Genomic DNA, 14,558 nt, shown 5'->3' with positions numbered 1-14,558 from the left:
AAAGATAAGGGGATAAAATGGGGAAGAAAAACAAAAGAAAAATGCAAGGCTAGTGCAGCTTTCAGACCACACTATCTCTGAGGAATGCTTTCCTCATTTGCTGTTGCTTGGGGTGTTTGAAACCAGGTCTTGCACAGGGACAATGAAACTATTTTGGTGATCAATTCAGTATCAGCATGGGCAGGTTCTGTGGGATCTCAAGGGTCCTTTCCACATCTAGTTTTTAATGAATTTGAAATAGAAAATGTTTAAATAGAAGGACAAGTGGACGCTTTCCTTTCTATTTCTCAGCTCTCCAGATTTTTAAATGGTTCTTCAATCATTAATGGCAATAAACTTCAAGCACAGTAAACAGAACACGGCGTCCCCAAAGCAGTCCTTGCCATCTGATTTGCCTCCAGCCACTACCCAGGATGAGTGGGTAAGGCTTTAAGACCCCCCTCCAGCTACAAGCATTCAGCCTTGGCAATGAAGGAATGGGAACTCCAGTGCCTCCCTGGACACTGGTTATCAGGGGTTTGGTCAAAGCAGCCAGGCCTCAGTTTCCCCTCTAACACTCCACTCTGTGGCTCCAGTCGTAGTGTGGATCACAGTGTTTCTGGAAGACAGCCTTCCGGAGGTCAGCTAACCCATTTTCCTGCCCTGGATAAACAATGTCCAAGACATCTCAGGAAAACCCTGGTAACTTGCACAGATGTGCTTCCAGTGTTAACCTTGGTCGCTGTATATACCAATTTTTACCCAATTAAACCACACACCATCATCGTTGATACGGTTTGGCTGTGTCCCCACTCAAATCTCATCTTGAACTGTAACTCCCACAATTCCCATGTGTCATGAGAGGAACTTGGTGGAAGGTAACTGAATCATGGGGGCAGGTCTTTCCTGTGCTGTTCTCATGATAGTGAATAAGTCTCACAAAATCTATGGGTTTTAAAACCAGGAGTTTCCCTGCACGGGCTCTCTGTTTGCCTGCTGCCATCCATGTAAGACATGACTTGCTCCTCCTTGCCTTCCACCATGATTGTGAGGCCTCCCCAACCATACGGAACTGTAAGTCCATTAAACCTCCTTCTTTTGTAAATGGCCCAGTCTCGGGTATGTCTTTATCAGCAGCATGAAAATGGACAAATACAATCATTGCTACTGTTTTGAAAGTATTCATGGCATTTTAGATATGCATTGGGAACTGACTTTAAACACTTTCAACGTGTGCTCTGTGAACTGGCTGAGGCCAAAGCAGGAGGAGAAGACAGAAGGGATGTGAGGCCGTGGTGGAATGCTCTGGAGAATGAGGGTGAAGTGGGGTCAACACCCATTTACCCTCCAGCATCTTGGCAGGAGGCCACTACTCCTTTTCAAGGCACTCAGTGGCTTCCACACAAAAGTGCCAATCAACTTCTAGCCTCAGGAATCTCCAAGAGAAAGGTGACAGCAGGAGGATCGCACACGACTCTACTGACCTGGGGGCACTCCAGAAGAAATGGTGGATGAAGTCACCAGGCCAGCGCCCATGGCGGTCACAGCGGCCACGTCGATGGTGTAGGTGGTGAGAGATGAGAGGCCTTGGATCTTGTACTCGTGCGTCGTGCTGTTCAGGGTGTGTGTGAGATGAGAGTCGTTCCTGCCGTACACCTCCCAAGAGATCTGATAGCCTAGAAAGCAACAGGACCAGACCAGCGTTGGTCTCCTGAAGGCCAAGGGCTCACCTGGATTCCACAGCACCATTGTTGCAGGCTTAGAGCTATGGAGAGCTTGGCTGGATGTGCTGAAGGCGCATCCAGAGGAAGGTCAAGGCTCCTTCCTCTGTGCGCCCATTGTGATCTCATAAACCTGCTTACAGGAGTGATGGTCCCACCACAGGGGACCATCCCTCCCTACCAGGGTGAGTTTCACAAGGACAGGGCCTATCGGATGCTCTGGTAACCTCAGCACCAGGTGCGTGAACTGAAACATGACGACGGCTCCCAGCCTGCTGTGCTCAATTCAACCTTCTCTTGTCAAATTATGAATGCATTTCACCAGTAATTCCACTAAAAAATGTTATGTATATACGTATGTATGTATGTATCTATTTATTTTTGAGTCTGTTGCCCAGGCTGAAGTGCAATGGTGTAATCATAGCTTACTGCAGCCTCAACTTCCTGGGCTGAATCCATCCTCCCACCTCAGCCTCCTGAGTAGCCGGGACCACAGGCATGAACCACCATGCGTGGCTAATTTTTTGTATTTTTTTGTAGAGATGGGGTTTCCCCCTGTTGCCCAGGCTGGTCTGGAACTCCTAGGCTCAAGAGATCCTCCCTCCTCGGCCTCCCTCAGTGTTGGGATTACAGCCACTGTACCTGGCCAATCATTTCATTTTTGGAAGCTGATATTTTTTGTACCTTAAATCAATGGCTTGCTCTTCGGTTGCAACTAATTCATGGAAACACTTCTACTTTTCCTTTACAAAATGACAGATAGATCACTCTTCTGTTTTGCAAAGTGCTTTGCCTGGAAGTTTCTTTTCACCTGAGTATGTGAGTTTTGCTTCTAGCTCTCTCTCCCCTTTTCAAAGATCCTGTTTTCTAATAAATTTGATTTTCCCCTATACTCGCTTCAGGCCAGTGGGGCCTCACAGTGAAAATTTATTCAACCTGGGATTCCACTGTGACTTGGGGCTTAGAGAAAAAAGACCTGCGGGGCACGGTGGCTCACACCTGTAATCCCAGCACTTGGGGAGGCCAAGGCGGGTGGATCACCTGAGGTCAGGAGTTGGAGACCAGCCTGGCCAATATGTGAAACCCCGTCTCTACTAAAATACAAAACTTAGCCATGCATGGTGGCAGACGCCTGTAATCCTAGCTACTCGGAAGGCTGAGGCACGAGAATCACTCGAACCCGGGAGGCAGAGGTTGCAGTGAGCCGAGATTGCGCCACTGCACTCCAGCCTGGGTGACAGAGAGAGACTTTGTCTTAAAAAAAAAAAAAAAAAAAAAAGGGAGAAAAAAGACCCAACTAGCTCCTGAACCAATCAACCCCCGTGGAGGGGAGTTTATATGATCAGAGAACACTTAAAAGTGTCTTTTAAAGAGGGAGACAATGGTGGAAAGAGCTCATAGGTCCACAGGCAAAAGAAAACAGCTGAAAACGCTTGCTCTTCCCTATTTCTAGTCAATAATCTCAGGGATATAGAAGCTCTAGGATGCACCTGAAACTTTCTCCTCATTCTTATGAAAGCAATAAATAAAGCTAGGAGTTGCATTTGCAGGTAAACAAGAATTTAGAGGACAGCATCTTGAGACTTTATATTTTGAAAAACATTTAATGTCGGAACCCGCTCCCTCTGGCCGTGCCACAGGCCCCGTACAGCCTGGCAGCTTCTGTGTGCGGGCTGCCGGAACTCCCGTGTGGGCTGACGCAGTGGGGAGCTCCAAGGAACAAGGGCCACCAGAGGGGCGGCCTGGCTGCTGGGTGCCTCCAGAGCACTTGGAGCACCTGCCATCCTGTGAGCTGTCACCAAGTGGTGCTGCCTGCCTGCCTTTGAGGTCTCTGCCTGGGCCCAGGAAGGTCACTAAACCATCCTCTGTGGTGTCTTCATCAAAGGCGGCTGGCTGCTTCTCAGGTCCTGGTCTCCTTTCCCTCCTCCCAGGGAGAGGGGAAAAGGCTGACTACCCAGGCCAACCACTCATCATTGCCTTCTCCTATTTCCTTCCTAAATTAAAAAAATATATATATATAGAGAGAGAGAGAGAGAGAGAGAAAGAGAGAGAGAGAGAGAGAAAGACTTTTTTTTTTTTACTTTCTCAGTAAGTCTTGCTCTGTTGCCCAGGCTGGAGTGCTGTGGGGTGATCACGGCTCACTGCAGCCTTGAACCACTCAACTCAAGCGATCCTCCCACCTCAGTCTCTCAAGTAGCTGGTACTATAGGCACGTGCCACCATGCCTGGCCAGTTTTTAAAATTTTTTGTAGAGATGAGGGTCTCACTATGTTGCCCAGGCTGGTCTCAAACTCCTGGTAGCAAGTGATCCTCCCACCACGGCCTCCCAAAATGCTAGGATTACAGCCGTCAGCCACCACGCCCAGCCCAGGCCCTGCCCTCGCTTTACATCTTAGCATTTCCCTCATCTGCCCACCCTGACTTCTAAGACATCTAGCCTGCCCCATTCATTCATGTAACCCTCACAACACACCTTTGAAATTGGAGCCATTGTTATCCTATTTCACAAAGGAAGAAATTAAGCCACAGAAAGCTTCGTGGACTTGCTGGAACCCCAGACAGCCCTCAGTGGATGAAGGAAATAATGGATACATTGTCCATTTCCAAGACAAAGTACCTTGAATCAGCTTAGGTCAGCAAACTACAGAAGAAACAGGATATACTAAGCCCCTGCTTTGATCGCCAATGCCTGCTTGTCAGCCTCCCCCCACCCCTTAGTTGTCCCCACCCCAACCAAAGAAGTTTAGTCTAAGATGAAAGTTTACTCTCCTGCACAATAGCTTGTTTCGTCTGTTCTCATCAGCCTGCCCAGCTACTTAGGTCATAAGTCAAATACCCGAAGACCCCCTGAGCTGACTAGGATTGCAATGCATTGTGGGCTGCAACAAAATGCAACAGGACAACCCTAAAAAAACACCTACAGCCCCTGCCCAACAACCAACAGGCGACGTCCGGGAAGACTGTGATCCCCCCGCCCCACAGTGCTCAGCCTATGAGGAACTGGAAGAGGGGCCTGAGCACTAAGGGATAAATCGCTTGTTGTGACCGTGCTGAGTGTGCCTGCCCATCAGACACCTGATCTTGCAAGACCGTCATTAAAAGTCTCACTTTCGCTGTTCTCCGGTTCTCTGAGTCCATTCTTTGGGTTTGGACGGGTGAGTTTGTTTCTCACAGTGGATGAGACAAAGCGCCTCCTCCTCCAGCACCTCCTCCGGACGTGTGCGAGGGAACCGAAAGACATCCCTGACCTTGGTGGGTCATGCCTGATCAATTGCTAAATAATTTGATCCTCGGGGTCTACTCTGAACCTACGGGAAGAGCAGCCTTTAATATTACAACTTGTCTGCCAGAAAATTTTATTTGTTTAAAAGCTGTTCTTCATCAGAATTTACTGAAACACAGCGTCGTGTTCGTCATGTCGACCTAGAGCTGAAACACGGCAATTCCAGCGTCTTCAGGAAGGGCAGCGTTGCTAAGATTTATTAGGATCAACATTGATAATATAGTGTGCTCAAATGGTTATGGATACAAACAAAAACCAAACAGACAGCTAGAGAGGCTGATGTGCAGAGAAACACCAGCAGAGACGGCGCAGGCCCGAGACATGTGATGCCCGTGAGCACAGACAGAGCAGTGGGTGTGAGGTGGGAAAGACGTCCCCTAATTTACAAACGACAGCTTTTGGGGGAGGTGCGTGGAGGGCTCGGGCAGTGCTGGCCAGGGGATGCATCCTGTGCTTCCAGCTCCCAGAGGAGAGAGGAGAGAGGCGCCAGGAGCGGGGGTACCTCCCGCTTGGCAACCTACCTGCTCCCAATGGCTGCCTAACTGAGACTAATGGTCAGAGGGGCTTCAGAAATAATTTTCTGTTGATCTGAAGTAAATTCTCTGGAAGAGAGCAGTGTATCCAATCACAAACTGTCTGTCTGCATCCTGGCCCTCATAAATCAGAGTTTACGGAGGTAGAGTGGAGGACGCTGAAATTTACAATGAGCGTGCAATGGGCAATTTACTCGGGCGGGTGTAGCAGCCCCCTGCTCCATGCTTCCCACTCATTCCAGGCCTCGAATTAAAATGGAGGCTGGGGGTGCTCACCACAGACCAGGGCTAATAAACCTCCATTTCCAACAGCGCCTCTGGCCCGTAAAGCAGTGCCGAGCCCAGACCCAAGCCGTCAGTCATCCTGGGCTCCTGCAGCCACCTTTAATAGCAGGTGCAGCCTTTGCAGGAAGCCTTCAAGAGCATGGTGGTGCCACAGCAACACTTCCAGAAACCAGCAGCCAGGTTTGCCCACGAAAGCAGTTTTTCTTTTGCTCTCCTCAATGAAACACTCTGCCTTCAGCGCAGAATAGAATTTCACGGTGCTGCCGGCAAGTTCCACTGGAAAACTATGTCTATTTGGTGGGTGATGGGGGGAACTCCCCTGATGCAAGCATCACTAGGGGTACACGGTGTTGCTGGGCTAGTGAGGTGATAACATCCAATCTCACCTCCCCTAGGACCTTCTCCTCCAAAGAGCTGCAGGCATCCACTGCAGCTTCTGGTGACACAAGGTGCACATTACAGTGAGCAGGAAGGGAAAACACACAGGCCACACACAGAAGGGGACAATGTGGCCGCCGAGAGGAAACTGCAGAGAGTCTGCCTGGTGCTCGCACTGGAACTTTGCTGCCCCCCCCCCACAGCACAAGTACCTCCAAACCCAGGCCTCCAGCTACACCCAGCCCAGGAAAGCTCAAGCTTCGAAGTCAAGCTCCACCATAAACAATAGACTGCTGCTTGTAACTACAAATATTTGTTTAAATAAAACACGAAAATGAGTTCATGAAGCCCCATTAGCTGGTGAAACAGACGATCATAAATTGGAAGTATTGGCAACCACCGCTTAGCCGTGAAATGGTTCAACGTGAATTATTATGCCCATGGATTTTTTTCTTTTGGCTTTAAACAGGAAAGAAGTGTGTGCTGTGTTCACAAAGGGCAGGGCAGGGGCTAACGTGTGTATCTGTAAAAAGGGAATTCCTTCTGTGTAGACATGTCTACCAAGGAGTCTCTGCCAGATTTCCAAAACATGGCTGACTGCGGACCTGAAAGGCAACTGGGCAGATGGGAATTCTTTCTTTCCTACCCGGGCAGCCCTGTTTCTGCGATCAGTGCTAAGCACAGCTCTAATTCCAGCCACTGAATTGGTCCCTGAAGGGTCTGAACTGGAAAGTCTTCTTCTTCCGAACGGTAGCCTCCTGCTCAGCTTTTAAAAATCCTTCCTCCCACTAGTTTGTTTTTCCTTCCTTTGAAGGTAGTTTAAAGCAAGATTAAACTAGGTTCCTGCAGTCCATAGTGGCCTCCCCTGCTCAGTTCCCCCTGCCTTTGCTTAATTCCTTCAACTCCAGGCAACAGGAGGCCCTTTTAATTGTACACACTCAGCCCTTGTGATTACTACACGACTTCAGAATGTATAACAGATTGTGTCCAATTCTAGTAGTGACTTTCCCCCATTCCTGGAGTTTTCACACTGTTTAAAGTGGGCACTTCAAACGATAAGCTTCTGGAAGGCAGAGCCAGATTCATAAATTTACTTTTTTTACAAGTTAAAGTGAGGCCAGGCGTGGTGGCTCACGCCTGTAATCCCAGCACTTTGGGAGGCCGAAGTGGGTGGATCACCTGAGGTCAGGAGTTCGAGACCAGCCTTACCAATATGGTAAAACCCTGTCTCTACTAAAAATACAAAAATTAGCCAGGTGTGGTGGCACACGCCTGTAATCCCAGCTACTTGGGAGGCTAAGGCAGGAGAATCATTTGAACCAGGAGGCGGATGTTGCAGTGAGCCGAGATCACACCACTGCACTCCAACCTGGGCGACAGAGACAGGCTCCATTGCAAAAAATAAATAAACAAAAAATAAAAAAACCCACAAAGTTCAGCTATATGCTTATAAGAGGCACACCGCACTTTGGGAGGCCAAAGTGGGTGGATCACAAGGTCAGGAGATCGAGACCATCCTGGCTAACATGGTGAAACCCCGTCTCTACTAAAAATACAAAAAATCAGCCAGGCGTGGTGGCACACGCCTGTAGTTACAACTACTCGGGAGGCTGAGGCAGGATAATTGCTTGAACCCAGGAGGCAGAGGTTGCAGTGAGCTGAGATCATGCCACTGTACTCCAATCTGGGCTGCAGAGCGAGACTCCATCTCAAAAAAAAAAAAAAAAAAAGTGGAGAGGTGGCACTGGCTCCAAGGTGACCTTGTGTATGGGCTGTGGGCACACCGCTCTATCAGGGGATCTGGTTGGCACAGATGATTACAGGAGATTCTACTGATTAGTAGCGGTGGGGTTGGCACCGGGTTTGCTATGTAGCTGGAGTTCTGTGTAGAAAGAAGTCACTGTAGGAACACAGTCTCCCACTGTGCCCCAGGGCACCTGGGATGCTGCAGTGACCTCCCAGGAGCACTGCAGGGAAGCACAAGACACTCAATGCCAGTGGGACACATGTGAGCCTCCAGCTGGAGGTGTCTCCATTTCCGGGTCAGAGCATGCCACGAGTCCTTGGATATATCCTGTCTTTGCAAAGCAGAGTTTTTGGTGGATGTTGCGATAAGGAAACAAGTACCGCCTGGAAACCAACAGGAACCGGGAAATGAGGGTGATGAGGGACCATCTGGTCCCAAGGTCTGAGAAGCTGGGCAGTGCCAGGCGGGTGCAGACATCCCATTAGGAACTAACTGTGGTCACTGAAAAAAGAAATGCAAGTATTATTTCTTTCAACTACTGTGTAGTATTTTTTAAATGGCAATTATAATTGTTAGCATATTAACACTTCAGTTGTTTGGAACTAACTACTTAATAAACAGAACCGTCAGGCATTTCTGTGGCCTTGGGGTGCTTTGAGAAATTATGGAGATGCTAAGAAGACTGTGGATGGGGAAAGTGAGCATTCCATGCTGTAGGGTTCAGAGCATGGTTCAAACCTCACCCCCGGCACATCAACACTGCATAGGAGAGAACACGCACATGCCCATGGGCTGTGATGGTGGGACGTCACCACCCTAAACCTCAGCCTTGTCATCGCCAGGCCTGGGTTATAAGACACCCCTTGTGTGGTTGCTGAGAAAGCAAAACAAGATCCTGCAAGGCTAAGGTGCCAAGCACAGGGGAAGCTGCCAGGGTCATCATTGCCGCTGTCATCCGGGACGCCAGTGCAGAGAAGAAACGGCCCCCAACCCTGCGGCCCGGCAGCAGGGACAGACCACCTGAGGCTCTTGGTCTCTGGGCAGCACAGTCCCAGCACAGGCTTCTAGGACACACCCAGACACCATGAGCTTGCTTCACAGAACAATCAGGCACTTGAATTTCACGGCTCCCGCAGGCAGCTGAGAACGCTGCCACCACGGAGCGGAGATGCAGCTCAGCTCCGAACTGACTGCTCGTGTCAGGATGGGCAACTCACTCAACCTCGGGGTGCGGCTGCAAAATACCCACGCAGGAGCCCCTGCCGGGAAGCGAGATGCCACAGGCAAAGCTCCCAGAGAGGGCTGACCTAGAAGTGTCCTATATATGGCTGACAGAGAAGAAGATTAAGTGGCTTGCTAGAAATCTTCGGTTATGTTTAGAAAGAAAAAAAAAAAAAGTCTGTTGGAGGCTGAGCTGTTCTGGGCCAGGCAGTGGGCAGCCCCTGACACAACTTCTCTCAACTCGTCCTCCTGACAGCCCCTCAGTTGAAACTGAGGACCCCAGAGGTCTGCTGGGGCTCTTAGAGTGACTAAAATAGTAGAACAGGAGGCCCTGCCCAACCTCATCTGAGGCCAGAGCCTGTGCTGCTTTTGTCAAACCAAGATTTTTTTTTTGAACTAAGATTTAAATCAAGCTTTAACCCAAAAGGTTTTTCGGAGACATTATAAAAATTTGGCCTGGTGCAGTGGCTCACGCCAGTAATCCCAGCACTTTGGGAGGCTGAGGCAGGTGGATCACTTGAGGTCAGGAGTTCCAGACCAGCCTGGCCGACATGGCAAAAAAATACAAAAATTAGCCAGGTACGGTGGCGCATGCCTGTAATCCCAGCTACTCAGGAGGCTGAGGCAGGAAAACTGCTTGAACCCGGGAGGCAGAGGTTGCAGTGAGCTGAGATCATACCACTACACTCCAGCCTGGGCAACAGAGCGAGACTCTGTCTCATGAATAAATAAATAAATAAAATCATTAAAAACCCCAAAAAAGGTGAGCTGTCTCCCACAGAGACCCCTCAAACCAGGAGAGAGATTTTACTGCCCAGGGGCCTCTAAGACTCAGCCCCCACCCCTCGTACAGCTCAGAACCTCCTCTGAAGTACCTGCCTCACAGTCTTCTCAGGGCTCTCACTGGAGGGCAGGGTGGGGAGGGGACAGAACATGGGATCTGGAGTCAGAAGACCCAGATCTCATCCTTGCGGCTCACAGCTGTGGGACGAGGGCTGAGACACAGGCACGTAAGCCTCATAGTCACGCCGCCTGGCTGTGTCTGAGAAGGCTGGCTGCACACAGGAGCGCTCAGTGTCGTCTGCTGAATGAAGGAAAGGTCACCCACCCTCTCGGGGCCTCAGTTTCCCCATCTGTAAAATGGTCATAATATCGATATTGACCTTACCATGCTGCTATGAGAATTAAGCGAGACACACACATGTGAACAAATGTGTCATAACATGACTGACTCTCATTAGTCAGAGACTCTGGACGCCTGGTAAGATCACGCGAGAATAGATCTCAAACTACGGCTGCTGCCCACAGAGTGAAAGGCCCCCAGACCAGGCTGGCTCTCACTGGGCAGTCCCAGTGCCGGGACTCTGCCACACGGCCAGGAAGACACTTCAGTTCCTCTCAAGAAGGCCATGGGCACGGGTCCATGCTGTCAGCAGTTTGGTTTGAAGTGACAGCCACTTCTTTTTGTGAGGACAAACTTATCTTTTCCTTTTTTGAAGGACAGGCCTACTTACCAGTAATGATGCCATTTTTCTCCAGGGGCTCCTGCCAGCTGACCTTGAGAGATGTGTCCAGAATCTCCGTGAAACTCAGATGTCCCACAGCTCCCGGTTCTACCAATTAAAAGCAAAGTCATCTGTTAACACAATAACCCAAATTTTCTTTTGATCAGATGCGTGGGGAAGGTTCTAACTATGGAAGGAAAGTGGTGAGCTGGGGCTGGAAAACCCTGCAGGAGACGTCAGTGGAATGCAGAAGGAAGGAGGGCATTCAAGGCATCCTGGCTATCATCACATACATTATTTTCTCCAGCTTCATCCCAGCCACACAGGGCACTGAAGCTACTGGCGGCAGGAGATTTATTCACAAACCATTCTCTGTCTTTCTCCTTGATCTAATCTGATTAGAACAATCAGTCTAGCTGGATCCTCAAGAGCAACTGCCTCCTCTCAGTTCCTCCATGGTGCATGCAGCCCCATGTCTGGCTTGTGTGGGGGCCATTTGGAACCTTGTGCAAACCAGAAAAGGGCCCTGGGCCCAAGGGCAGGCTCGCCTGCCAACCTGGTCCAGAACTCCAGGCTCCAACCCCACTTGGTATCCTGAAGGATTCCAGAGGGGCGAGGCAGTGGCCTGAGAAAGTCCCAGCAAAAACAAATTCCTTTCCCAGGAGCTTCTGTGCCCTGCGGCCCCCTTGCTAACATGGGCAGGCAGAGCCGCAGAGTTACGCTTGAACGCTGGCGTCCAAGCTGGGTGTCAGACCTGGCTGAGCTACTTGCTGCCTATGCAATTACACTCTCAACACCTTAGTCTGTTAATGTGTGAAACGGGGAAAATAAAAATAACTCAGCGAGACAATTATGAGAATAAAATGTAAAAAAACATGAAAACACGAGGATGTCCCAGGCACCATGAAAATGTTCCATGATGATCAGCCGCTGTCATGATGATGAACCTCTCATCAGAACATAAACTCATTCCTAGGATCAGAGGATGCCACCCCAGAGAAAAGACCCGAGAGTGTAAAACATGAGTTAAAAATCCAAGATGAAGGTGCAGCTCAGCAAAGCAAACTGCTTGAGGATGTGCGGCCACAGGTGCAGAGCTCCGCCCCACATGCAGATGGACCACCTGCCTGAGACTCAGGGACAGCAGGGCCCACAGCAAGTCGCTGCTGGCCGGACAGCAGGGACATTTGGCAGTTCTGACCCACATCTCTTGCACCAGCTTACCCAGGTTTAGAGCCTTTTAGTGCTCCCATTGCAGGTCCCATCGGTCCCATCAGGGCCAGCCCGCACTGTGTGGTGATGGGGAGGGAGGAGAGGATGCCTGGCTATCTGGAGGAGATATGTGGATGTCGTGATGGTGATGTTCTCCCGGATGTCATTACTCCCAAGCCCTGTCATGTGCCTGCCATGGTCTCTCTATAGCCATAGCTGCTGTGCAGGGCATGAGGAGCAGATGGAAACGGAAATGCTTTTGGGGAGGCTGGCGTCTTACGATCAAATGGAGGGAAGTATGAGGGGAAGAGAGACAGTGCACTCCCATTCCCTAAGCCAGGCACCACAGGCACCTGTGCGGTGCCTGAAAGTGCCCCTCCGTCCATTGCTCTCAGCAGCAAACACAAACACAGCTGCCCGGGTTGGCTCTGCTTCCCTACCTGCCATTGAGAGCCCTACCTCCTCTCTGACAATGCCCCCATGCTGACCCCTCCAGATACCTGTTCAGGACAAACATAAGTGACAAAGGCAGGGAGGAGAAAAGGGCAGAAGGAAAGGGTAGTTCGAAGGCAGAACTGGGGAAAAGGGAGGAAGAGAATAATGGAGAAGAGATGAGACATCCATCCGCTTCTGTACGTATCAGTTGAGTACACCCTCCACGCCAGGCAGGGAACATTGGTTCCTACTGAAAGCTCCGTGCCACAAGACTCCCCTAGTGAACTCGCTGGATGGCGCCACCTTCAAATCTTTTTAGTAATAAAAAATGCAAGTCTTTCAGCTTAAAATAGGAGAGCATGAAGTCAAGGGTGTCAGTTGTCCTGAAAGAGTATCCAGGATTCCTACAGAGAAGTCTCACCCCTGCAAAGTCCCTGTTCTGGTTACTGCCAGCCTCACTTGCACAAACATTAGATTTTTAGGGTGAATTCCATACCGAGCATTCATTTGGTACTTGGACAAAGCCTTCTAACACAAGTTGTAATTTTTTAAAAATGGTAACAGCCTCAAAAAAAAAAAAAAAAACCAACCACTCATCTGGGTGAAACTTTGAAAAGACTTTTCACGGATAAGCTCAAATGCTCTGACAAATTTCGCTTTTCTAGGGTGGAAGATGGTAAAATAGAATGGCTGTCAAGACCATCTCATCCTCTCACAATTGTGAGCCTCCAGAAAGACATTCTGACAGATTTTTGCACTGACTTGTTCTTTTTTTCAATCGATGGAGAAGGAAAGAAAGCTTTTTGCTCCTTTTATATTCTCAGTGTTTCTGCTTCCTGAATTCCTGCCCAAAGATGCTGTCCTCTAGCTCTGCTGGAATCAGCTGGCGACGTCTCAGCTTAAAATTTATACTGCTACCCTCTCCCAACAACTTCTCATTTCCTTGGAGCTCTGGGAAAGATGTCCTGCTGGGTGTGGAACTAACTACAGCACCATCAGCTAGAGAGAAAAGGAGGCCATTTCTCCAGCACCCGCGTCTGAAGCTTTCTTTACTTTCTTTTTTATTGATACATAGTACTTGTACACATTTGTATGGTACAGGTGACATTTTGTTACAGGCACTGACTGTGTAACGACCAAGTTAGGGTGTTCAGAGTGCCTATCGCCTGGAGTATTTATCATTTCTATGTGTTGTGAACATTCGAAATCCTCTTCCCTTGGTATTTTGAAATATACATCGTTAGCTGTAGTCACTCTACTGTGCCAAGGAGCATTGGCACTTACTCCTTCTATTTAACTGAACGTTTATACCCATCAACTAACCTCTCTTTCTCCCCACCACCCTCCTCCACCGACACACCCCTCCCAGCCTCTAGTATCTTTCGTTCTACTCTCTTATCTCCATGAGATTTGCCCTTTAAGCTACTACTTATGAGTGAGAACTTGTGATATTTGTTTTCCTGAGGGCACTGATGTAATAATGCCCTCCAGTTCCCTCCATGTTGCTACAAATGACAGGACTTCATTCTTTCTTGTGGCTGAATAGTATTCCACTGTGTATATACACCACATTTTCTTATCCATTGGTTCATTGATGGACGCTTGGGTTGATTCCATATCTTGGCTACTGTGAATGGTGCTGCAGTAAGCATGGGGTATGGGTATCCTTTGATGCACTGACTCCTTTCCTATGGATAAATACCCAATAGTGGGATTGCTGGCTCATAGGGTAGATCTACTTTTAGTTTTTTGAAAAATTATACTGTTTTTCCCTGTGGCTGTACTAATTTACACCATCACCAACTGTGTATTAGAGTTCCCTGTTCTCCATATGATTGTCAGCATTTTTTTTATGTCTTTTTAATTCTAGTGATTCTGACTGGGATAAAATGATATCTCATTGTGGTTTTGATTAGCATTTCCTTGATGATTAGTGATATTAGGCATTTTTTCATAGACACACTGACCATTTGTATGTCTGCTTTTGACAGGTGTTTATTCACGTCCCTTGCCCACTTTTTAAATGAGATTTTTTTAACTGTTGAGCTGAGTTCTTTGTATATTTTAGATATTAATCCCTTACCAGATGAATAGTTTGCAAATATTTTCTCCCATTCAACAGGCTGTCTCTTCACTCTGTTTACTGTTTCCTTTGCTGTACAGAAGTTTTTTAGTTTGATATAGTCCCATTTGTCTATTTTTGGTTTTGTTGCCTGTGCTTTTGAGATCGTAGCCATAAAATCTTTGCCTACACTAATG

At 48.6% G+C, this 14,558-nt stretch overlaps 1 protein-coding gene across 4 annotated transcripts in view; it reads right to left on the bottom strand.

Annotated features, from left to right (window-relative positions):
* SDK1 (sidekick cell adhesion molecule 1) overlaps positions 1–14,558 on the bottom strand; it is a 989,261-nt gene that overhangs the window by 190,768 nt on the left and 783,935 nt on the right. For all 4 annotated transcript variants that reach the window (XM_063667220.1, XM_063667221.1, XM_054494717.2 and 1 more), the window contains exons 20-21: positions 10,662–10,760; positions 1,464–1,655 (exon numbers count right to left, since the gene is read on the bottom strand). In XM_063667220.1, coding sequence (XP_063523290.1) covers positions 1,464–1,655; positions 10,662–10,760 — 291 coding nt within the window. The remainder of the gene's footprint in view (positions 1–1,463; positions 1,656–10,661; positions 10,761–14,558) is intronic.

Source organism: Pongo pygmaeus, chromosome 6, assembly GCF_028885625.2.
Source record: "Pongo pygmaeus isolate AG05252 chromosome 6, NHGRI_mPonPyg2-v2.0_pri, whole genome shotgun sequence".
Classification (NCBI taxonomy): domain Eukaryota; kingdom Metazoa; phylum Chordata; class Mammalia; order Primates; family Hominidae; genus Pongo; species Pongo pygmaeus.
This window is presented reverse-complemented; position numbering and strand designations above follow the sequence as displayed.